General features: G+C 57.5%; 3 protein-coding genes across 10 annotated transcripts in view; 1 reads left to right on the top strand and 2 right to left on the bottom strand.

Annotated features, from left to right (window-relative positions):
* Positions 1–544, bottom strand: part of PHLDA3 (pleckstrin homology like domain family A member 3) — a 135,137-nt gene extending 134,593 nt beyond the window's left edge. For both annotated transcript variants that reach the window (XR_010622879.1, XM_065747476.1), the window contains exon 1: positions 144–544. Coding sequence is in view for 1 of the 2 variants with exons in the window: in XM_065747476.1 (XP_065603548.1) it covers positions 144–495 (352 nt within the window). In the remaining variant the exon portion in view is untranslated. The remainder of the gene's footprint in view (positions 1–143) is intronic.
* A 2,255-nt stretch (positions 545–2,799) lies between these two features.
* CSRP1 (cysteine and glycine rich protein 1) lies at positions 2,800–10,512 on the bottom strand. Its single transcript, XM_065747475.1, has 6 exons — positions 10,405–10,512; positions 7,617–7,729; positions 5,120–5,288; positions 4,602–4,728; positions 3,430–3,523; positions 2,800–3,197 (listed from the first exon to the last, which is right to left on the bottom strand). Exons 2-6 carry the CDS (start codon positions 7,726–7,728, stop codon positions 3,121–3,123), a joined length of 579 nt encoding a protein of 192 aa, XP_065603547.1. The 5' UTR covers position 7,729; positions 10,405–10,512; the 3' UTR covers positions 2,800–3,120.
* Positions 10,513–13,080: 2,568 nt separating this feature from the next.
* The window catches only part of PPP1R12B (protein phosphatase 1 regulatory subunit 12B), a 115,875-nt gene continuing 104,984 nt past the window's right edge, over positions 13,081–23,971 (top strand). For all 7 annotated transcript variants that reach the window (XR_010622878.1, XM_065747466.1, XM_065747463.1 and 4 more), the window contains exon 1: positions 13,081–13,453. Coding sequence is in view for 6 of the 7 variants with exons in the window: in XM_065747466.1 (XP_065603538.1) it covers positions 13,166–13,453 (288 nt within the window). In the remaining variant the exon portion in view is untranslated. The remainder of the gene's footprint in view (positions 13,454–23,971) is intronic.

Here is a 23,971-nt window from a genome sequence, read left to right as displayed (position 1 = left end):
CCCAGCGGGGGCATGGGGGGCACCCAACGCAGACCTGGGAAACGCCCACCCCATCCCCGGGACCCCCCACATCCTGGGGCCATGGGGACACCGGAGCACTGCGGGGTGGGATCCCAGCACCCCGAGCACGGCGGGGCCCGTACCTGCTCTGCAGCTGTGCCGTGCCCGCACCACCTGGATGGCCTGCTGGTTCTTGAAGCGGACGAGGCCCATGGTGATGGCGGCGTTCCAGCCCGGGTCCTCCTGGGCGCAGCGGAAGTCGATCTCGTGGCTGTCGTCCATCACCACCGTGAAGTAGATGTGCCTCTCCTTCCACTCCACGCACTCCACCGCTTTCATGCGGGCGAAGCTCAGCTCCTTGCGGCGCGAACCTTTGGGCTCGAAGAGCTGCAGCCCCTTCTCGGTCAGCAGACACCGCTTCTTCTTCCAGAGCTGCAGCAGCCCCCCGCTGCGCTTCTCCATCACCCCCTCCCGCAGCACCTTCTCGGGGGTCATGGCGGCTCCTCAGCTCCTGCAGCCGCGCATCCCCCAGTGGGGATTTCCCCCCCCCACCCCTCCAGGACCCCCGCAGCTCAGTGCCCCCTGCGGCTCTCAGGGCACAGTGGCAGCGATGGGCTGCCCCATGCCCCCGTCCCTATGGCTGAGGCTCGGCGTCCTGCCCCATGCAGCGTGTGGGATCCCCGGCTCCGCGCTCCCCAGGATCTGTCGCTACATGCCCGGCCGCTCTCCCACTTGCATTCCTTCCCCGCCTCGCCTGGCCCCTCCTGCTGTGCAGCACCCTTCACGCCCAGGCGAAGCCCGGCCAGGCCCAACGTGGCCCCGCTGCACCCACCCGCACTGTGCTTTTGGGGTGCCCGCGGGCGGGTGCAGTCCTGGGGCCCCGTGTGAACAACCCAGAGCACAGCGTGTGCAAAGACACGAGAGGACAAGGCGTGGAGCTGCAGCCCTATGGGGCTGGGGGCCGCAGGGGGCTGGGGGTGCAGCACCAACTGTGCAGGGACTGCAAGGAGAGAGCCCAGGAGGGGAACGCCTGCAGATGGAAGCACCCATGCCACCACCCCGAGGTGGCCGTGCACCCACCAGCCCTGCACCCAAGGGTGCTGCTCCAAGCCCTCAGCACCCGGCACAGAGCTCCCACCCCCCTGAGCCCCCTTAAGGAGAATGACTTGGTGTCTCCAGCCCATCCCGCAGCAAGGACAGCATCCCCAGCTTCATGTGACCACACCAAGTGGGGCTGGAGCTGTGCAGCACAGCCCGGTCCCGTCGGGGTCCTCCCTCCCCAGCGGCAAAACACCGGCGCCTTTCCAGCCCGTCTCGTTCCCGACCACGACAGCTCCGTCTGTTCCCGTGCCAGCCCCTGCCAGAAGTTGGCCCAGCTGTGCTGTGCCCACGGGGACATTTGGGGGCACGGCGATGGCCATGGGGCTGCTGAACAGTGACGGTCGCAGCATCCTGGACGGATGGCTGAGCTGCAGAGCTCTGTGCTGAGCGTTGCACTGCTCAGCAAAATAAAAGCGGGTCAGAAAAAGGGGCAAATCCCCACGGAGCTGTGCTGGGGTCACTGTCTGGGGCTGATGCCTGCCGGGGGCAGCGCTGGCAGCCAGCATGGCTGGGGGGCAAGTCTGCAGCACCAGGAGAGGCACCTCATTATCCCTCATTAACAGGGCAGGGCCCGCTGAGCAGTCAGGAACTGGTTCATGCTCCCCGAGGCCAACATCACCACACTGGCACCGGTCCCGGGTGTCCCAGCAGCCCCAGTTTGGGATGTCGGGCACAGATGGGGGTCAGCTCAGACCCACAGGGCTCTGGGCAGGTCCCTGCACAGAGCACGCGCTCAGGGATGCACCCCGGGAATTTGGATGTGAGCAGTTTGGGACTGAGACTCCCAGCTCTATGCCAGCAGGTCGGGATGTCAGCGGGGCCACCACCCCCTTTCCTCGGTCTCTGTCCTCGCCAGCTCTGCTGCTCACAGCATTGCCACCTCCAGCCACCATGGGAAGACCACTTCCCCACCGCCATGAGCTCCCGGAGCTTCAGCAAAGCCTCTCACCTCCCCTCCATCCTCCAGTGACGGCCCCAGACCCAGAGAAGGGTCCCATTGTGCTGAGCCAACAGATGCTGCAGCTCTGCCCCCACCATCTCTCTCTGGGGGTGGCATCGGGTCCCCCATCCCCAGTCCGCAGCCCCCGGGCTGGCAGCAGGGCTGGGTGCTGTGGATGCAGTGGGTTGGGCAGATGGGGTGCAGATGTGTGGACACATCCACCCGTGTGTCCAGCACAGTGCGCAGGGAGCAGCAGCCAGCAGAGGGAAGCAGACAGTTGCAGCCATCCCACTGCAGACCTGGAAGGGCAGACAGGGGAGAGTATCTTACACTGGTCAAAGGAGAGAAGCACACAAAGAAAGCGAAGTGTTTCAGTGAAAACAAATTAAACCTGGGCAGCTGCCAAGCTGGCGGATCAGAACCCAGCAAAAAAAGAAAAACCCAATGTAGGTGAAAAGCTCGGAGCTGTTGGCACTGCTGGGCCTGGAGCAGCACCACGGAGCAGAGCTGCTGGGTTTGGACACTCGCAGTGCCACAAGGAAACACTGCTTTGGAAATGGTCACACATGGAGAGGGCAGAGGGGGCTGCAGAGCCACGCAGGGTTCAGTGAGAGCCCCCCTGCCTTAATCGCACGCTGCAGCAGCACCACGTCCCGTCCTCCCGCTCCATCCTGAGCTCCTGCTCCAACCGAGCACCCCACGGGGGCACCACCCCACGGGGGCACCACCCCTCGGGGGCACCACCCCTCGGGCAATGCTTTGGGTCAGCCTGGATGTTTATTCCTTGCTCGGTGACGCGGCGCAGCGCGGCTCATCCCGGGGGGACGGGCGACGCGGAGCGGAACGCTGGGGGCCTCTCTGCGGGTGGGGGCGAGCTGTGTCCCCGTGCCAAGGGACCCGTGGTGGCACTGGGGCTCCCGCAGCTTCGGGGAGCGCTGGGTCGGGGCAGGGGAAGGCGCTGGAGCCGCGAAGCAGCAGGCGGGGATGGATGGAGGAGGTGAGGGAGCTCGCTGCGGTGTGCGGAAGCCCAGGGCTGGGCTGCAGGAGCCCAGGAGGAGCAGAGCCCGGTTCCTGGTGCCTCACTGCGAGTGGATGAGTGCCCCGGCCCCCTGCCCGAAGCCAAAGCCTTTGGGCCCGAAGTTCTTGGCGTAGCAACCTGCAGAGAGAGGGGAGGAGCAGTAAGGTTAGGGCTGCAGTCCTTCTGAAGCAGAACACGGTTTGCCACGTCTGCAGTGTCCCCCAGAGCAGCTGCAGGGTCACCAGCCCCCGGCCCCAATCCCACCCCCTTCTCACACACCTCCAGCCCCTGCATCCAGGACAACTGGAGGGGACCTGAGCCCCGGGACCCCGCTGCACCGGCCCCGCAGGGCAAGGGACGTGGCACACACCTTTGCAGTAGATCTCCCCATCTTTGTCTGCCAGGGTGGTGGACTCCAGGCTCTTGCCACACTTGGCGCAGCGGAAGCAGGACTTGTGCCAGGACTGTGGGACAGGAGAGGAGCCCGATCAGACGGTAATGGGGATGAGGCAGCAAAGCTTTGGTACCGATGGGGTCCCCTTGGAGGCCCCAGTTCTGACCCAAAGCCACTGCTGATGGAAAGTCTGGAAAGAGCTCTCCTCCCCACCCTCAGCACAGCAAAGACCTCCTGCCCCATGGCGAAGACACAGAGGGGGAACGTTGGCTCCTAAGCTGGGCTTAGGGAGCCCCCACCAACCCCAGCTCAGCAGTCATGTGCACAGTGCAGTGGGTAAGCCGCCATCACCCAAACACAGTAATGAATCCCCTGAGTTAGTCCTCAGGACCCACTACTCCTGCATCTCAGCCCAGGGGTGGCACTGGGGGGAGACAACTCCGGCTCTAAGGCAGCAGATAGATACTAAGAATGCAGGAATCAGCCAGCATTCAAAAATAAAGCTCCCCCAGCCCTGCCAGTGCTCCAGGGACAGATGAGCTCACGGGCTCTGAGCAGCCCTTGGAGCCGCTCACGGCGGAGTCTGAACAAACGCTTTGGAAAACATCAAACCTTTTTTGGAAGAAAATGTGAAATTAGGGCTGGGGGAGGAGGTAGTTGAGAGTCATCCAGCAAACATAAGCACATGAAATACATGCTCTGGAATCCTCTCTGGTTTTGTCGAGCACAACTGCTTTGCCAGATTTGGGTCCCTGTAAACATCGACAACACCGGGAGGCGGAGAGCACGGGTTGGGATTTTGAGGATAACTTCAGCACATGACACATCCCCCACAGACCCTCAGGAGCTGCAGTACGAGGGCTGGAGGCGGCTCCTGGGACTCCACCCCTCCCTTCTGTGCTCTGGAGACAAAGCATAGGGGTCAATGTGTGGGGCAGCACCAGTGCCACCAGCACAGCCCCACAGCTGAGGCCTTCCCACCATCCTGACCCCATGGCACAGAGCTGAGCCTGGAGCGGGCTTGGGGTCCTAGAGCTGGGCAGGGATGGGGTCCCAGGAGGGGATGCAGAGGATCGTGGCAAAGCTCCCCTTCAGGTGCCAGGCTTCCAGGGTGTGTGTGTGCCCCGTCCCGTCCATCCCGTTCGTACCTTTCCAGCTCCAATCACCTTCTCGGCCGCGTACACCGCTTGGCCGCAGCGGGGGCACCCGTCAGAGCCACCGACTTTCTGCGCCATTCTGGATGCGTTCGGGTTGGTGGGTCGGTGGGATTGGCCCCTGAGGACAGGAGGGAGCTCGTTATGGGGTGCGGGAGCAGGAAGGAGGAGGAGAGAGCTGTGGGAATGCAAATCCCAGCACTGTTTCGGAGAGGCTGTCAGGATGGCATTGAGCCCCACGGAAACTGCAGCCCCACGGCAGGGCTGGGCGATGGGGATGTGCCCATTAAACCCTCATCCCACTGAGAACATCAGGGCAGATGTGGGCCCCCTGGCAGCCACGTGGCACGCCCAGCACACGGGAAGTCCCCCCAGAAGCAGAGAGTCCATGACACTCTCAGCTTAGGGCACTCGGAGGGCTTAGCAGAGCGGCACAGTCGAGCACATCTGGACAGATGTGAGGGGGAAGGGGCACACAACATCCCTGATTTTAAAACGAGACTTCAACTCACTCTTCGTATTTGATTCCCAGAGATTCACCCTTGTCGGTGCTCAGGGTCCCGGCGCCCATCCCATAGCCATAGCCCTTGGGGCCGTACTTCTTGCCATAGCAGGACTTGCAGTAGATCTCATCTCCGTGCACAGCCACAGTGGTGCTGTCCAAGTTCTTCTTACAGACCACTGGAAGAGAGGGAGGGCCGTGTCAGCCTCTGCATCCACATCTGCTCATTAGCTGCAGAGAACAAGTCCTCACATGGGACGGCAGCTCAGCTTTCAAGGAGCAAGGAAACCCCAGACAAGATCAGTGTTCAAAGGGAGCGCATGCAAAACAGTTGGAGATAAGGATCACAACAAGAACATTGTCTGGCTTTAAAAGGAAGCAACCACCAAGGCTACGAGGCGGATAATAAATAAGGCAGCAGCTCTGTTAACCTTGCTGCTGCCAGCACCCTGCGTGGGAGCAGGTTTGGAGCCAGGACAGGGCACAGATCCTACATTTCCCCACAGATCACACAGATATTCATGTCAGTGTGCCACTCTGGGTCCGTGCGCAGGGCACACTCAGCACTGCCAGCCCAGACTCGTGGGGTCAGTGTGGGACTTAAGGTGGGACACGAGGGGTCAGGAGCATGGCCTGGGGACCCCAGGGCTGGGCTCAGACCACGTGGGCTCCTGTCCCACTCTGATCTCACGCTCTATGTCGGCTCGCAGCCCTTCCTGGCACACCGTGATGGGAGGGGAGCAGCAAACATCCAGGGCTCACGGCGATCTCCGGTGTTTACCTGCCCTATCCGGAGCATGACGCCCAAGGCAGAGTCCACAGCACTGGCAGCCAGCCCCAAAACAGATCCTGTTCCAGCTGCAACCCAGCCATCCACATCCTGCTCACACGCCTTAAATGTCGACGCTCCCAGCAGCCTGGTTTACTCCTTGCCAGCAGGAAAGTTCCTTGCCCTTTACCAATATCACAGGAATGCAAACACAGCCCAGTGCTCCCTCAGAGCACTAAATACGGGGGTGAGAGGCAGCATTCCTCGGCCCTATTACTAAATATGGTGCTTCTCCTGCGTGGCCGCAGGCAACCCCACGCACACTGCTGCGGGGAGGAGGTGGGAAGGAAGCATGCGGCCATCTAAGGAGGGGCTGGCAGGGTCCTGTGCTCACTGTGTGCTCCCCATCCCCCAGATGGGAGTCAGGACATGGCCTCACACAGCACTGTACATCCCAGGGCTCAGAGAGGTGAGCGGATCCAAGGGATGGGTTGGCAGTGGGATACCCCTGCAGACGCCCAGAGCTAAGCAGGGACAGTTCTGCATTCAGCATCCCTCAGGGATGGAGCGTGGGGGCTGACACCAGCAGGTTCAAAGGGCTTTGTCCTAACGGTGCTGATGCTGATGGCCTCTGCTTTCCTCTCCCACCACGCTGGGTGGGTGCAGCCTTCAGCCCATGTTTCCACAGCTCCTCATCTGCACTCACAACAAAAAAAAAAAATCCCTCCCCAATCTGCTTCCTAGAAATCAGCCCCCGGTTTCTGCATTGCAGAAATTCCAGCACACCACACTCATTGCATGAAGGACCCTTTGTTTGTCTAAGAACAGCTGAGCTGCCCCACAGAACAAGCAGGAGAGCTCCGAGGCCAGGCAGCCTCCTTGCATCACACTTCTGCCTGTACGACTGCCTTGGCTGGCCCAATGCCATGCAGTCAATCAGCACTCACTCCCGTTGCTGATCTCCAGTTGAATGCACTGTGGTAGGTTTGGCTCCTTTCTGATTATTTTCTTGGCAAATCAGCTCCAAGTATTTGTTTTTCTCTCCTAAAGATAGCGGCTTCACATTCCCAGTGGGGCCCAAGAGCAGTGCTGGGGGAAGGGCTGGGAAAGCTAGAGGAGCTCAGAGCAGTTCAGCAGCACAGGGCCAAGGAAGAGGAGCCCACCGGGGCAGGCAGAGCTGCCAGCCACACGTGGAGCAGGATGATGCCCCTCTGCAAAGCATGGGGATGTGGGACAACCTCCTCCCTTCCCCATGGCACTGAGCTCCCTTCCCCAGGCAATGCCTCCTGCCTGATGCCTTGGCTCCTGGAGGCCCTCTGCCACCAGACACAGGGCAGACCGTACCCCAGCTGCCAGCAGAGCAATACAGAGGAGCAGGGCCAGCACCACATGATGTGCCACCTCCTGCCAACGCTGCCTGGGGCTCTGTCCATCTCATGCTCCAGCCTTCAGCATCTGAGGCAGCTCCAGGGATTCATCCTCATCTTTCCCTTGTGCAGGGATGCAGAATGGATGCTGGCTAAGCTCGGCTCTGACAGCCCGTGTTGCTCCAGGCTGACCCGTGTTCCTCCAGCCTGGAGGAAAGCAGAATGCCTCCACACAGCTCCTGCAGCCTGGCTGCTTGTAGGGGAAACCCAGTGAGCGTTGACACGGCCCATAAATGTTTACAAGCCCACAAACAGGACGTGAACAGGCATCCTGCTGGCAGGGAGCAGGGTGAGGGGAGGGCAGTACTCACTGCACAAGAAGCAGGACTTGTGGAAGCTGCTGCCTTCACACTGCACCTCCTCGGCGAAGTACACTGCCTTCTGGCACACGCCACATTTCTTCCCTCCACCCCAGTTCGGCATCCTGTGGAGAGAGAAGGGGCAGAGTCTGTTTGCACTGGTTCAGCAGAACTCAGCGTGCTCACACAGAGCACCCACCGGGATCAGCCCCCATGGAGGACAGGTCCTGCCAGCTGGGAGCCCAGCTTTGTTCTGAGCAATGTAAGGGAGGAAGAGGAGCTGATGTCCTCAACTTGCACCAGGGGAGGTTCAGGTTGGATAGAGGGAAAAAGTTATCCTCAAAGAGAGCAGTCAGCATTGGTACAGGCTGCCCAGGGAGGTGGTGGACTCACTGTTCCCAGGGGGGTCCCAGAACCATAAAATGTGGCATTGAGGACGTGGTTGGTAGGCACAGTGGGATGGGTCAGGGTTGGACTCCAGGATCTCAGAGGTTTTTTCCAACCTTCACGGTTCTGTGATTGTACGATGGGAACTGGCACTCCCAAAGCGACCCCATCAATAAGCAGGGGGGTCTGGCACCATGTTCCCCGTGGCTTCCCCTGTCCAACCCCCCCCTCACCCCCTGTCCAGGAGCACAGGACCACCCCCCAAGTGGTCACGAAGACATCAGAACCAACCACTTGCTGGAGGTGCCCTGTGGTACGAGGGTCTGTGGGCACTGCAGGCTCAGCCCCACAGCCAGCTGGGTGCAGGACAGACCCACGGTCAGTGCAGGTGTGGGGCTGCAGGAGGAGGCAGTGCTGGCCCCGGGGTGTGGAGTTGTTTGGGTGTGATCCCAGCAGCCAGGAAGCCTTTCCTCAAGGCCCTGCAGGCTGGGCTTCCTACCCAGGGCACAGCGGTGCCAAATCCCTCCCTTCCAGCCCGCTCCCTCCAGTCCCAGCCCTTCCATTGCCTTAAAAGGACACGAAGCGTTTCTCCGGAGGATGCGTTATTTTGTTATTTCCTCCTGAGAGGGCTCAGCCGCGTTCAGGAGCTTCCTTAGGGGGCAGACAGACAGGAGAGCCCCTGCGGAGCACCGCTGCATCCACATCAGGGACAACACAGAGCTGCTTCTGACACTTGTTCCCAGGGTGCCCCGTTCCTCCTCAAGCAGGACAGGCCTCACTGAGCACGAGCAAGAGGGAGACCCAGGGATGCCAAAACCAAGGTTATTTGTCCCCCTTCTGCAGCCCCACATCAAATGTACCGCATTGCTGCAGCAATCCCAACCAGAGCCTGCAGACAGCATCCTCTGCTCCTGCCCTGCAACCTCCAACCACCAGCACAGCAACGTGACTGTTTGGGCTTCTCCAGCAGCTGGAAAACCATTGCCAAGCACATCACAGATGTGCTGAAAGCTTCCGACAGCCACTGATCACAGAGCACTCACTCTGTGCTCAGAGGAGATGGCTGAGGAGCAGGAGATTCAAGCTGGCCTGTGTAAAAAGCTGTGGGATCTTCAGCAATGGGAGTATTGATAGAGCTGGACGGCAGGAAAGCTCTGGTGCTGCACACAATTTGCTCTTGATGCTGAATTATTACATGGTCTGGCAAAGGGCAAGCAACAGGTAAATAGGAAATCACAGTCCCTGGGGTGAGATCACTGCCTTCCACTACAGAGAGCAGCTGGCATAGCCATGACGTGAGCAGGAACAGGAGGCACCGTGACCAGCTCATGGGGATGGGGGGAAATGAGCAGCACTGGAACTGCAGCCAGGCCATGGGGACTCAGCCCCAAACAAGTGGCAGCGTGTATGGGGCAGCTGCCCCAGCACCACGAGCAGGAACGGCCCTACAAGAGCAGAGCTGGGACGGTGCCCCATGCCCCCACGTCACAGCTGTGACACAGGGAGGATCTGGGCTGTCAGTGGCAAAAGTGGGGGTAAAGAGTGATACAGTGACGTGGAAGTAAGGAATTGGGGGGGCCCTCACACACACGCTCTGTGCCACCAGGTCAGCACGACACTGGGGTACCACTGCTGCCCAGGGCCCTGCACGGGTACTGGGGGGGCTGCAGAGCTGCCTGCTGTTGCCTGCTGACCTGCACGGCTCCCAGCAACAAACTGGAAAGCTCCCCATCACATCCGGGAGCTGCGCTGATTTCTCAAAGAGCAAAAGCCAAAAGCACTTTCAGGGTCACTAAGAAAAGCTGTTGGTTTCTGCGGGGACCAATTCCCCCCCCCCTCAACTCAGCTCCTATAGCTCTGGCAGGGCGGTCTGCCCGACCCGAGATGGAGATGCAAGTGGGAGATGAGGGATGGAATCACAGCGGGGAGGGACGGGAGCAGCTCGGGGACGGGAGCAGCTCGGGGACGGGAGCAGCTCGGGGACGGGAGCAGCTCGGGGACGGGAGCAGCTCGGGGACGGGAGCAGCTCGCACGGCTGCACGGCGCTGGGGCGGGTCCAGCCGGCTCCCGAAAAGTTATCCTCGCCGAAAGGCGAAGCGATGGAAGAGAGCGGGGGGGAGAGGGAGCGCAGCGCGGACGCTGGGACTTCCCGGTGAGCATCACCGCCAGCACCCGGCCGGATTGGGGAAGTTCTGAGACTCTGTCCCCGGGGCCAAACTTCTCCCTCCTCCTCCTCGGCTTTCCCCTCCACGCTACACAGTGCACCCCGGTACCCCTCCGCCCACCGGACAGCACAGACCCGCGCCCACCTCCGGAGCTGCCCATCCGCGGATGGGATAGGACTTGGGGGTGGGGGGGGGAAAGGGGGGGGGCGATGGGGGGGTCTGGCGGCCGGCGCTGCCCCGGGACGTACCTGTGGCTGTGGGCCGGGCCGGGCCGGGCGGGTCGGGAGGCGGCGGGCGCGGCGTTGGGGACCGGAGGGTGCTCGGGGACTTTTGTTGTCGGCGGGGGGAGGCGGTGCTTCGTGCTCGGCGCCAGCACGGCCTGATGTCACGGCCTCGGGCGGAGGAGGAGGAGGAGGAAGAGGAGGAGGGCACGGCGGCCGTCAGCCCCGCGGCGCCCATCGCGGCACGATGCCCCCCCCGGCACCCCCACTGTCACCCTCTGCCGTCTCGCTGCCCCCCGCGCTGCCCAACCATCGCATCCCACCGCCGCACCGCGTCCCACGGTGCCACATCCGCGCATCTCCTGCGCAGGGAACTCCACCCCGTCCCTCATTCGGCCCACGGCAATGCTTGGCCGCCCTGTCCGCAAATAAACGCTCCGTAATAGTCAGTGTAAACCTCCCGTCCGAAGGGACTCGAACGCGCTCAGAAGGGGGGGGGGCATGTGAACATAATGGGGTTCAATAGCACCACGTGCAGGGCGTTAGAGCCGGGCCAGGGCAACCCCTGATGTGTACAGACTGGGAGAAGTCCTTGAGAGCAGCCCTGCAGAGGAGGACTTGGGGGTCCTGATGGACAAAAAGCTGCACATGAGCCAGCAGCGGGATCCTGAGGCTCAGAACGCCAACTGCATCCTGGGTCGTATCAGAAGAGGGGTGGCAGTGGGCAGGGAGGGGATCGTCCCCCTCTGCTCTGCCCTTGTAAGGCCCCATCTGCAGTGCCGAGTCCAGATCTGAGGCCTCCAGCTCAGGAAGGACACTAGAGCTTTGGGAACAGGACCAGAAGAGCTGACAGTTTGCTCTATCAAATAATGTTACCATGTTCTTTGCATCTATTGCAGTTTCCATGGAAATAAATAGGAGGGATTTCTTACAGAGCAACCTACACATCACTTATCCCTTGAGAAAAGTCTGATCCTTTCTCATTGCTGCCCCCTCTCAGTGGTTAGAGATGGGGTCTCCGCTCCCCACACAGATGGCAGCAAACACAGCACCCCGTTAATGAGTGGGGCATCGCCAGCTGCCACCATGCATCCTGACATGAGCACCTCCATGTCACCCGGGCCACGTGTTCCTCATGGCCATGGATCTCCCACCGGGCTCCTGAGGTCCTGCTGAGAGCTAAAGCCCAACCCCAGCACTGACGCAGCTCATGGGGACGTGCGTCCTTCCCTCTGGGGCTGGGAAATCAGATGACTCAGAGGAAGTGTGCAATGCACAGCACTTGTGGCGCTGCAGACCTGAGGCTGGCCTCCCAGAGACGGGCAGCAGGGACCACATCCCCCCGCTCCCTTCCTCCGAAGGTGGAACGGATGAATTAAAAGCTGAGTGACATCTTCACAAAACGCTCCTGCATCCCGCAGCGTGTGCTCTGCTGCCGCAAATCTCAGCTCCGCTCTCTGCCTTGCTGTCCTCGAGGACGCGCTTTCCATCCCTGGAGGGCTTTGGCAGTCTGGTCCCTTTCATTGAGGGAGACGAGAAGCCTTAGCTGAGGTCCTTTAGGAGCGGAGGATGGAGGAGAAGCCGTCCCAGCAGCGCGGGGTCCCCACGCCATCTAGTGCCGCGTCGGCCGTGGGATGCTCCACACGCTGCTGCAGAGGGGAAGGTCGCTGGTAAGGGTGAGAGGCACAAATCTGACCCCCAGAAACTCATCCTGGGCTGACGTAGAAACCTTTGGCCCTCCTCAGCCACTGCTGTCCGCCTCGGGGATTTGCATGCTCGGAGTCCCTTGGTCTCCTCGTGATGCTTTGCCTGTACACAGCTGCCTGGATTTGATTCCTCAGTGTACACAGATCTGGTTTTACATTGCCCTGCTTTACTCTTTTCGGGCGCTGCAGGATGGAGGCTTGGAGCGAGGTCACTGCTGCAGAGGTGCTGCACTGCACCAGCGGGTTTTAGCACAGGGGTTGGAGCAGGTGGTCTCCGGAGGTCCTTTCCCTACAGTTCTGTGATTCTGTGTTTGAAGCAATAAATGCAAAGCAGCCGAGCTCCAGGCCCGGTCCAGGGTGGGGTCAGCTCACTGCCAGCAGCAACACAAGCACGGGAAGGGCCGTAGCTGCTCAGCTGTGACCCAGCACACCCACATCCCTCGCAGGGACGGGGAGAGCGCGCTGGGAGCTTTTCCGACCCACAGACAGCGGCCCTGTAGGTCTGACCCTGGATGGATTCGCTGCCGTTATCCGCTCTGAAGCCCACTTGGACAGCTCACACCCACACCGCCACGGCCGCGCGTGGGGGCCCCGCGCTCAGAGCCGCGGGGCTGAGGCACTGCGGGGCGGATCGCAGAGCCCTCCGCTCCCAACGAGAGACGGAACGGGGCGGCACCAGAGGGCGCCCGCGGGCGGCGCAGCGCAGCCCGAGCGGCAACGGCGGGGAGAACAAACCGGAGCCGCACCTCAGGGCGCCGCGGCACGGCGCTGCGACGGCGGCCGGGCGGGAAGGCGGGCGGGGGGCGGGGAGCGGGCGCGGGGGCCGCCGGGAGTCGTAGTCCGGCGCGCGCCCAGGTGCGGCGGCGCGCGGGGGCCGCCGGGAGCAGTGCGGCGGCGCGGGGCAGGTGCGGCGCACCCCGCGGGAACTACAAGTCCCGGGATGCCGCGGGGCGGGGCCGCTCGGGGCGCGGCGGCGGCGGCGGCGGCGGTGGGGGCGTAGCGAAGATGGCGGCGGGGGCGCCGCGCCCCGCTCCCGGCTGAGTGCGCCGCGCCGCTCTGTGCGCCTCAGTGCGGCGGCGGCGATGTCGGAGCCGGAGCACCTGGGAGGGAAGCGGGCCGAGTCGGCGCGGCTGCGGCGGGCCGAGCAGCTGCGGCGCTGGAAGGGCTCCCTGACCGAGCAGGAGCCGGTGGCGGCGGGGGGCGGCCGCGGGCGGCACCGAGGGGCCGGGGGATCCCGCGTGCGCTTCGAGGAGGGCGCCGTGTTCCTGGCCGCCTGCTCCAGCGGGGACACCGAGGAGGTGAAGCGGCTGCTGGGCCGCGGCGCCCGCGTCGACACCACCAACGTGGACGGACTGACGGCGCTGCACCAGGTACCGGCGGTGTTTGTAAACAGAGCGGCGGCACCGAACCCGGCGGGAGCGCGCGGCCGTGCGCGTGCGGGGCTCGGGGTGCGGGGCTCGGGGTGCGGGGCGGCCCTGAGCTGCTGCTGCACCGGGCGGTTCAGCCCCGGGGCTGTGGCACTGCGCTGCCCCGACGGACCCATCCCGCGGGATTCGGCTGCGGAGCGGCGCCGTGCTTCGCGCCTCGTGTGAGTTAACGGCGCTCGGAAACGTGCCGGGCTGCGGGGCTGGAGCTGAACGCCGCGGGACGAGGGAGACTGCGGAGCTCGGGGCTTTAGTTGGAGGGGACCTTAAGGGTGATCCGGTTCCAGCCCCCCCTTCGTGGGCAGAGCTGCACAGGGCCCCGTCCGACCTGGCCTCGAAGCCGCCGCAGCTGGGGCACCCACAGCTCCTCACGGCCCGCGGGAGGCGGCTTCCCCCGGCACGGCATCGGGTCTGCAGGATGGCTCTGCTGTGGCCACGGGCTGGGAAGAAATTTAGATAGCTCGGGATCTCACGGATTAAACGTGCAGTGTAGGTATTGGACAGGGAACGCACAGCCTGGGAATGACATCTGGAAATAACGTCTTTGCAGGCATCGATGCTTCAGTAGCACACAGAACCTAATCAATTCAATTATTGCTTTCTTTTTTGTTTGGCTGGCCTTACTAAGCTGAAATGCTGGGGGTACTGAGAAGCTCTGTTTGCGAGCTCACCTGCCCATGGCTGTCAGTGAACTGGGGCAGAGATATTCACATTCTTCTTGAGCTCCAAAAATAAGCAAACGGCACAAGAGCTCAATCTGCTCTTCAGTACTGCACGTTTGTTGTCACAAAACTAAGGAAATGAGCAGGTGTCAGAGCCAGCCATGGAAGGTCACTGAGATGGGGAGAAGGCCGAACCGAAGGTGCTGGAGCTGGGGTGACCTCGTGGAGGTTCTGCTGCCAAAGCTGCAGAGGATCTGTTCAGAAGTGTCAGCATAGCACTGAACTCAGCCAGGAGCGTGTTGTGAAGTGCATTAGATCCCTCAGACGTTGATCAATGGGTAATTATTGCTGCAAGGTCACATTTCTTGAGCACATGGCAAGCAGCGATCAGCAGGCAGGCCACAAATACAATTCTGGATGTGGAAAGAATTTGGCTTAGCAGCTATCAGGTAACGGCAGCACCTGGGTGCTGGTGCTCTGCAAAGCCTTCAGATGAGTGAGATGTTGAGCACATGCTAACCCTGAGACACGGGGATGGTCTCTTGCTCTTGTTGCTTCTTCTGACACCTTACAGGAAGGAAGTTGTTTTCTGTTTCATGTAAATTTTGTTCCCTTGTCTCATTGAGGTTTTCTCTCCTGTGTGTTGTAGGGAGTACTGAGGCAGTGTGCTGCTGAAGAGAGGCTTTGCTCACCCAAAGGGGACAGGCCCTGTTTTTAGGGGTTCTGCATGTGTCTTGATGCTGGAACCCTGTACTGGACAGAAATGTTCATTGCTGCTTTATCTCTGAGCATCTCCAGATGCCTGATCCCATGTTACAGGGGGAATTCTGCTATCTCTGGAGAAGTGTTTCCTGAGATGAGATAATTTGACTCGCTGGAGTGCGAGCTGACATTGCATGGAAGGATTTTCTTAGTGCCTTCTATGCGCATTGTGTGATATGGAGCAGATGATAGTGTCTGTTGACTTTGGTTTCATATTGGCACAGCCAAACAGCCGTGCAGAGGGGTACTGCGTACCAGAGAGGGTTTGCTTTGCTGAAGAAAAGGGTGGGTTGTATTTTATTTTCTTTGTTTAAAGAGCTTAGTGAGGATTGCTCTGTACCAGTGTGCCTCTTTTTAGGTAACGGAGGGCTTAATGAAGTCAGTTGTCTTAATTCATCAGATTTAGCACCTGCTTCTGCCGAGCAGAAGGACACTGGTACAGATAGGGCTGGTTTGGGGCATGGTGGCCCCAAATGCTGTGTGGCTTTTGACAAAGGGAAATCCTTCTTTCTCTAGGATCTGGGCCGCCGTGACTGAGGGCAGCTGTGTTCTGCCTTGCTGTGTTTGCTTTTTGTAGCTGTGAAGCTGTGTTTTGAAAATAAACTTTTAAATTCAAGTGGTGTTTCTCAACCACTGCTGGTTGTCATCCTCGTGGGAAGCACGGGGTGCAGCACCGAAGGACGGCTCCGTCTCTGTCATCTGCAGTCTAACTTCAGCTTTACTTCCATCTTTAGCTCAGTGCCTCCCGGGTTGAACGTGATTTGTTGAACATGGTGTATGGTGATGATTTCCTGCTGAATGCAGAATGAAAATAGAGGCACTGAGTGGCTGTGAGAGAGCGTTTGGAGATCAGCAGGCAGAGCACTGCTGTCAGGTGGAGCTGCAGTTGCACTGTAGTGTTTGGGGATGGGGGGAAGCTGACACGGGACGTTTCTCCCTCCCTATGGCAGATGGGGCTGAAGCCTGAACGTGTGGAAATCAACAGGAAAAATATGATTAAGCTTCCAGATGGGAAGTCATCGCCAAGTCGTAGGCAATGTTTTTCTGTCTTTAAGATCTCCTTCACAGAGGATGACAACATGGAAGATTGTTTATCCTTTGTCTGCCCTTTGATGATGCACCGGTTGTTTTCCTCTTACATTTCCTAAGGAGAACTGCTCCCAGGTCTGTCATTTACAGTGCAGCCAATTGTTGATGGCTGTTAAGCAAATTTGGCCTTCTGTTTACTTTCAGAGGTAGGATGTAATCGTGGGGGAGCCCATGGGTGGGTCGTGGGGCTGTTGGCTTTCCAGCCAGGACGCTCCATGCAGCACAGGTTTGCTCATTGCTCCGTAGGAGCTGGAGCAGAGTGGGTTTCTTTGCACATAACCAGGACAGGGCCAGCTCTGCTGCCAGAAGGGCAGTGTCCTCACCCTGAGCACTTGTGCACAGATCCTGGGAGGAGTTTGGTGTGCAAATTGAGGTTTACATTGTGGCACAGGGGGTTACGTGGTGGCACAGCACAGTGAGAGAGGTGAAAACTCCATCACAGAGTGAGCGAGGCTGGAAAAGACCTTCCTGTTATTACACACATGTGTTTGGGGCATCACAGCTGTTCTTCAAGGTAATTCAGCTTCAGAGTTTTTAATTGAGGGCGATGGTGCGGCACATCAGCTGTGTTTTTTAAAGCTGGGAGGCTGCATTGTCTAAAAATACATTAATCCTTAGGGGAGAAGGTTATCTGGGGACAGTCAGACCTTTCCCACCGTGCTCTGCTGAGTTTCTTCCCAAAGATATGCTTCTATTAGTGAAAGTAGAAGTTGCAATCTGTGCTGTAGTCAATATTGCTCATCAGTCTGAAATCTGATGCTGTCAGGAGTCGGGTTTATCCGTAGGGTAACTGCAGTGCTTTACTTCAGCCTTCCCTTATCAGTGGGAGCACAGCGATGTCCTCTGGCTGAGGTGAGAGCTCAGGTGCTGATATACAGCACGGAAGTATTAGGCAAACCTGACTCCATCCTGAAGTCTTGTTTCACCAACCCAGCACGTGGATGCTCTTGCTTTTGGTCACTCAGTCCCTCTTCTGGCTTGATGCTTTGTCCCTGTGCGCTCATTCAGTTGTCTGTCCCTTGTGTCTCAAAACAACCTCCTCTGTGTGTGCAGTTAACTCCAGACTAAACAAAGTAACCTCGAAGTGAAATGAGTGGGAGCTGCCTCTCCCTGCAGTGCTCGGGGAGGGTCTGTGTGTTTTGTTTCAGGGCAGTTTCTCTGCTGCTTAGTTGGGCTTCTGCAAACCAAAGCCATCCACAGCAGTGCTCCGCCGCTGGGTGCTGGGAGGAAACCTGCAGTGCGTTAGTAAGTAGGTGGGTGTTTGTGGTGGGAAACATGCATCTTCATCGCTTCCTTCCTCAGCCTCTATTTACCCACCTAGAGATTAGATTGTCGAGCTCTGACCCTTCCATAGACAGCGAACAAGTGAGAGCTGACAGAGGTTTCAGCTGCAGTTTCCTACGTGGCAGTGCCATGCCTGATCCCTTGGTGCTGTGTGGGGGCAGCTCCTCGTGTCTGCAGTGCTGCTGGGCCGTGCAGAGCTGTGCTCCCGACTGAGAAGCAAAGAGGTACTGGGGGGGGGGAAGCTTGTTATGTGTAATAGGTACCAGGAGCTTTCTGACTTCAACAAATGAGATTCTGGAGCCTGCATCAGAGATGGAGACACGTCATTAATGCTGCAGACTTGTCTGAATCGACGCTGGTTGGTAAGGTTGAGAGCTGGCTCAGCACAAACACAGGCATGGGCCTTGAATGCAGGGCCTGGGAAGGACTGCTGCCCCGGGCTCGTGCCTTGCAGCTTGTGTTGGGGTGGCTGAAACCCACTGAAACGTTAAGGATGTGATTTTATGTGCTGTGCTCTGCTGTAACTGGGTGTACCTGGCAGCATCCTGGTGTTGCCATTGCGATTTATAATTCCTCTTGCATATTTTAATGGTGAACGTTAGGGGCTGGGAGCTGTTCCTGCTGCCAAGAGGTACAGAGGCTTTGAATTCAGATTAGGTGCTATGGGACTCGTGAAACATCTTAACTGTGGTGTGTTGTAATATACTGAGATAATAACTAGCTAATATTAAAATGTAAGGCTCTGGGGCTGGTATGCTGCCTCTCAAATGAGGATTATTATGTACCATAAGACGTGTCAGGCTACGTGTATTACAGCAATATTTTTAAGATGGTTGGGAGGAGGGAATACTGCGTAAGTGGCTGTATAAATAGAGGGGGTTTGTCTCTAACGCTCAAAAATAAATGAGGGCATGGTGGGTATTAAATGCTTGGAGATATCTGCTTTGCTTGTTGACGAATGGTGTTTCTGTGCAGGGCAGTGAGCTGGCCCTGTTGGGGAGCAGCAGCCTCCCCCCACCCCCTCCCCAGGTTTCAGGCTCTGCACCGTGAGCGAGCTGTCTGACCTCGTGGTAATGGCACGGTGAAGGTGCCCGGTATAAATCCCCTGGTCTGAGTCTGCAGTTTATTTTCAGCTGTCCTAAGGGGAGGTGCAACAGCTGTCCCTGCCATCTCCTTTCTTGGGCTGCAGCAAGCTGATCTGTGGTGCTGCAAGGTGCAGCTGGGAGGTGTCACTGTGCATGGGCGAGCACTTTGGTTGCTACGGGTTGAGCAGGGGTGGTTTGGTGGGGTTTAATTTGGGCTCTCTTCAGCACGAGTGGAAGAGCTTGGCAGCTCGTGGGGCCTGCTCCTGCCTCCTGAAACCTTCCTAGGTGCCAGCGAGCACAGCTGATGGCTGTGCTGTGTGCAGGAGCCAGGCCTCTGCCTTCTCCTCAAGCTGCTGAAAACGGGGACTTCAGAGTTCCCGAAGCAGACACCTACACAGCTTCTCATGGCAGCATTAATTATCACATACAGCAGTTAAAAACGAACGGCGTTTGGGAACACTTAAGTGCACTCGTGTTAAGTTTTTTTGGAGATTGGTCTCCTTCCAGCTTCAATGCAGCCTTTGTTCATCTGAAAAACAGTCCTTCCTTGAGGATAAATGGTGCCATTTCTTCCTTGGTGGTGTTTTGTTGCGTGTTATTTTGTGGTACGCTGCTTTTTCTTGGAAGCTTCTCCCCTGTAACGGAGCAAACCGGGGCGGTCTTCACTCGTAGGTCTCCCCGGGAACGTTTAACGCAGCGAGCTGACCTTGCAGGGGGACAGGCAATATCAGCACTGCTTTTCCAGCGTTCAGCCTTGCTCATAAATCTTTGTGAAGTGCACAGTGCGGGGTGACCACCTGCCATCAGCCTTTTATGTGTCACTGCCTTTTCAGGGTACAGCTCGAGCTGCCCCTCTCTGGTGCTGGAGCACTGATTTGCCACAGTGGTTGCTCACCATCCATTTCTGGAACATGTCTGAAGCCACCTCCTATTTATAATGTGTCATTCCTTGCTGTCTTGGGTTGTTTTGTTACCAAGCTTTCTGCACCTGAAAGCATCTGATGGCAGCAGCCTATGGACAAGGCACTGCCAAACTGCACACAACCACGGGCTGAGCGAGGCCGGGCTCAGCTGTGTGTCCATGCGCTGATGCTGTGTGGCTCTGCCCATCTAACCTGGCATAGGTGTGCTCAGCTGGGGCTGGTAAATGCAGCACCACGACCAATGTGACCGTGCCAGCAGCAGTCCCAGTGCTAGCAAGCTTCAGGTCTTCAGATGGTGTTTGTACTGTAGGTGGGCTCTGTGTGATGCAGAAATATGATTTCTGGTACCAAAAATGATTACTCTGGCAAGGCTGCTTTCAGAACAGCTTGATAGCACGTGCACAATGCTACCTTGCACCTATCAGAGGGCATTTGCTGATAAGAGAGGTGGGTTTTAAGCTGTCTACAGCAATCATCTCAAGCAGGCTTACGAATACCGAACTTAAATAGCTCTGACTAGAGAGTGTTAGCAAGTGCTGCTGGCCTTCTTCCAGAGGAGGTGGTACATAGGTTAAGCCTTTAAAGCTGGCTTTATCACTTGGTGTGTTCTTTCAGTTCTTGTCTTGCTTTGGGCTCCTTCATTGTGCTTTGGAAGCAGGTTGAGCTATGTGCTGCTGCAGGGATGCTGCTGGTAACCCTTCCAAGCCCAATGCTCCAGGCTGTTTCTATCACCTTGATCTTGCCAGTTCACCTGCTAAGGATACTGTCAGAAGCCGTGTGAGTGCCCCATGCTCACTGTCCTGTTGTACACGTGGAGCAGCATGCTGCGAGCTGGGGTCAGCATGGGCTGCCAAATTACTTTTCTGCTAAAGAAAAGCTAAAGGATGTCAGAATCTGAAAAGGTGGATTTTGTTTTCATCCAGCACAGTGTGGAATTTGTTGCTGATAGGCATGCTCGGTGCCAGAAGCTGAGATGCATGCAGCAGCTGCTTGGGGAAGTTGTTATAAATGGGTGTGGGTTCTGCCCCAGGCTCTAAGCAGCACGTGGCACTGCACTGGTGGCAGGAAAATCCCCCGTGTGATGTGAAGGATCATTCAGGAGCCATTTATTACGGATAGGTCAAGAAGAGAAAGAAGTAGGGCAGAGTTGATACGGCCGAGCATCTTCTCAGATGTTCAGTGACTTTTGAACAGCCAGGCATTACTGCACTGTGCAAATCATGAGCACTATCTTCATATTTCGTAGGGATTTTATGGAATTTGTGGGTAGCTTGCTGCAGCAGCACCAAGATCGTGTTTCTCAGAGTCTCAGCGTCTCTAAGCTATGGAGATGAATGTGTGTATATGGAACATTACTTTGGTGATGCATGATTTTTGGACCCTCTTTCTATTCCTAGCTGACCAAATCTTGAACTAATGCATCTGGCTGAGCACAGCATCGAAGTATTCTTGCTAAGGATGTGTCTCAGCTCTGCAGTTTGTAGTGGCTTTTCTTGTCTGTCTTGGATAGCCGACAGACAGAATGTGACCTTCGTGGCTCTAGATGGTTTGTCTTTTAAACTGATCTCACTTGAGTTATTCTGAACCAGCATTCCCTCCTGCTGAAAAAGATAAGTGGAGCGTTCGTCTGCCTCTTGCTGGGAGAGCTCAGGGCCGTGCAGCAGAGCCATGGTTTAAACTTCAGAGCATGTTGCACGAGTTATTTCTGATCCCTTATTAATAGTGGCTATAGAAAGAGCCCCGTGCTTATGGCCAAATATTGTCTTGTGGCTGTTTCAAGTTTTGGCTTCTCTTCGGCCTGCGGCTCCATCGATACACAAACCCTGTTCTTTCCCATTTAGTTTAGGTGCTCTTAAAGATTAAGAACGTTATTCAGCGTTGCAGAAAGCGACCAAGGAACAAAGAATTGATTGTGGTCGTTGGCAGTGACTCCGCGTGCTGGCATTCCTGCCAGCTTCCTGCAAGTTGTGCTGCTGACTTAAAGAGCGAGGCCTCATCCAGAGCAAGAACTGCTGCAGGGGAGAACAGGGCTCCAACGTGGTGTGATCCCAGGTTATCATTCTCGTGGCAGTTTGGGGTGGTGGGAGCCTCACAGTGCTGGGGCTGCCTACTGGCACAGGCAGCACTGAGGTGCTGGCCGAGCTCTTGTCGCCATGGCCCGGGCTCGCTCTTCCCTTCTCCGGTCTCTTTGAACTGTTCTCCTAATCCTTTGGCTTCTCAAGTGGTGCTCTGCAGTTGTGGCTGTGTAGTGTGATGCTGAGAGCTGCATCCCTCACTCTATACATCTGTTGTATCTCTTTCGATTGGAGCAGCCTGGAATTTTTGGGGCACTGGAAGCCTGGAGTACCATCTATCTATATGGAGACCTAATGATATTTTCTGGTTTTGTTCCTTTCCAGACAATTTCCTTTGCTTCTGAGCCCAGAGCTGATGTTTTCCTACAGTCATTTCTTATAATCCTAAGAGCTTGTTCCTGAATGGCAGTAATAAGCTTGGAGCCTTTCATTTTGCTGCACGGCATTAGATGTATTTTTTTTTTTGCTTATGATTCCACTCCACAGTTCCCCGCATTGAATTTCACCTGTCATTTTCTCAGCAGTCACCCAGCATTGTAAGATCCGTCCTTTTCTTTCCTCTCCTGGATAGTTTCGGCAGCAAACTTTATCAGCTTATTCGCAGCTGACACTGAGCTGGGGCTGCCCTGTGCTGCCCCCAGTTCCTGTGTGATGCTCACTCCTCCCCCCCCAGCAGCAATGGGGTGAGCTGCCTGGAGGTGAGGTTGTTTCCTGGCTCTGGCAGCAGCCCTTGCCCCCTCCTAGATGTTTACCACCCATATTGTGGCACTCAGTGTGAGGTTTGCCTGCTGCCAGCACCGTGCCCGTGCCACCCTCCTGCAGCACAGCATGCTGCACGTGGTGCAGTGAAGGTGGAAGCAGCCATCCTCCAGCTGGACTCCCACCTGGGTTTGTTTTACTTGAAGGCTGAGTAATTGGTGTGGTTCACCAGTTGGCCTAGCTACTGCTTGGCTGCTGCTTCTGCAAGTAGTTCTGGAGGTGGAGAGCTTGCTTGCCCTGTGCTCCTCCCCTTGCTTTATTGCTTTACCCTTTTCTGTCTGCGTCCTTTTTTGGCATCAGCTCTGCAGGGCTGTGTGACACTTAGAAGTCCTGACAGAGCACCCAGGAGTTGTACTGGGCTGCTGCTATCTGAACCATGCCGGGCACCCGGAGCAAGTAAGCAGGTGTACATTTCACTTAGGGAAAACGTAAAAGCTTGGACCAGGTCGGTCCCTTTGATCACAGAGACCGCAGTTCTCGGTGATGGTTAATGTCACTGGGGAAAGTTGACGCCTTGGCTGTGTCCATCTTCCAACCAGCAAGTGATGTGGTGCAGAGCTTTGACAAGAGTTGGGCACGTGGCAGCTTCCCTGGTGCTCAGTCACTGTGAAAGCTGCAGGGATCCCGCACGCAGCCAGCAGCACTGCCCCTCTGTAGGCAGAGCCTTTATTCTACACGTGGTTTCCTTTGCCACCTTCTCTGTTTATAGGCACCCCAAGGCAGCGGGCACAGCCACGAGCTGCTGGAGCTCGGGGAGCATTGGATGCTGTCGAGCTCTGTGTGGTCGTGAGCAGAACTGGCACTGGACTCTGTGATCCCTGTGAGTCCTTTCCCAGCAGGGCTGTTCTGTCCTCTTCTGTCTGCCAAGCTGGTGTTAAAGCCATTTGGAGCTGCTGTTCAGGGCTGTGCTGGGAGCAGGCCTGCGTTGTAGGATCGGGGTCAGTAGGTGCAGCACTATGAGATGCAGTGCCTTCAGAGCTGATGAACAGCTCAGCAGAGAGTTCTCTTGCTAAGTAAACCCATGGTAAATAGATGTCTGTTTTCCACACAGAAGTGAAGCTTTTTAATTACGAAACGTAGTTATTTCAGTCAGGGACTAAAATTTCCTCAAATTAAGGGCAGGATTTTGTATTTCATGCCTTGATCCAGTGCCAGCAAGCACGGGCTGAGTGGAGAGCAGTGACACACTCGGTGGTCAGAACGGCTGAACTGGTGCGACTTGAAATGCTAATGCTGCTCTGCACCAGTAGGAAACAGGCAGCCCCTGCTTTTCAGTGACAGAAAGACTTTATTTTTAGTGCTGGCACTCGATCAAGCACTGGACTGGCTTCAAGCTCCTCTCAGATGGTATGAAGTGTTAGCCTCCAACTGCTGCCGAAAGAATGGGCATTGAAATCACGTTGGAAGTGGGGAGATGGTGAAAAGGGAAGTGGGGAGATGGAGCAAAGCACTGATCCAGGTTGGGTCTTTTGGAGCAGTGGTGGAGCATCGTGGTGCTGGGTCTGGTGGGCAGGTGGGAGCAGGTCGTGAGGCACGAGGGCTGATCCTGGCAGCACTGTGCTCGTTGCTGGCCTGGCTGGTTTTTGAGTGCTGTTGGATGGGAAATGTTGAGCGAGGGGCAGGAGGGCCGACACTGCTGTGTGCCTGTGCACTGCCTGTGCTCTGCTGGGGTGGGCTGAGCACTGCGTGTGTCCCTCTGACCTCTTTTCACCTCTTTCTTTAAAAGCAGTGGTTCCTGTTGCCCAAAGAAGGCAGTGCTGGATGCTGCAGCATGAGGGGCACAGATAATGCACGGGGCAGCAGCGAAGCGATGCTGCTAAAGACA

The sequence above is a fragment of the Cyrtonyx montezumae genome, unplaced genomic scaffold (genome assembly GCF_038088225.1).
Source record: "Cyrtonyx montezumae isolate F1298 unplaced genomic scaffold, pur_monq_1.0 scaffold_45, whole genome shotgun sequence".
Taxonomy (NCBI): domain Eukaryota; kingdom Metazoa; phylum Chordata; class Aves; order Galliformes; family Odontophoridae; genus Cyrtonyx; species Cyrtonyx montezumae.
This window is presented reverse-complemented; position numbering and strand designations above follow the sequence as displayed.

Coding starts and splice junctions, on each gene's coding strand:
- CSRP1 (XM_065747475.1), bottom strand. CDS start 7,728: ATGCCGAACTGGGGTGGAGGGAAGAAATGTGGCGTGTGCCAGAAGGCA. Junction 5,289..7,616: donor CAAGTCCTGCTTCTTGTGCA/GTGAGTACTGCC, acceptor CCTCTCTTCCAG/TGGTCTGTAAGAAGAACTTG. Junction 3,524..4,601: donor AGGTGATTGGAGCTGGAAAG/GTACGAACGGGA, acceptor CCTGTCCCACAG/TCCTGGCACAAGTCCTGCTT.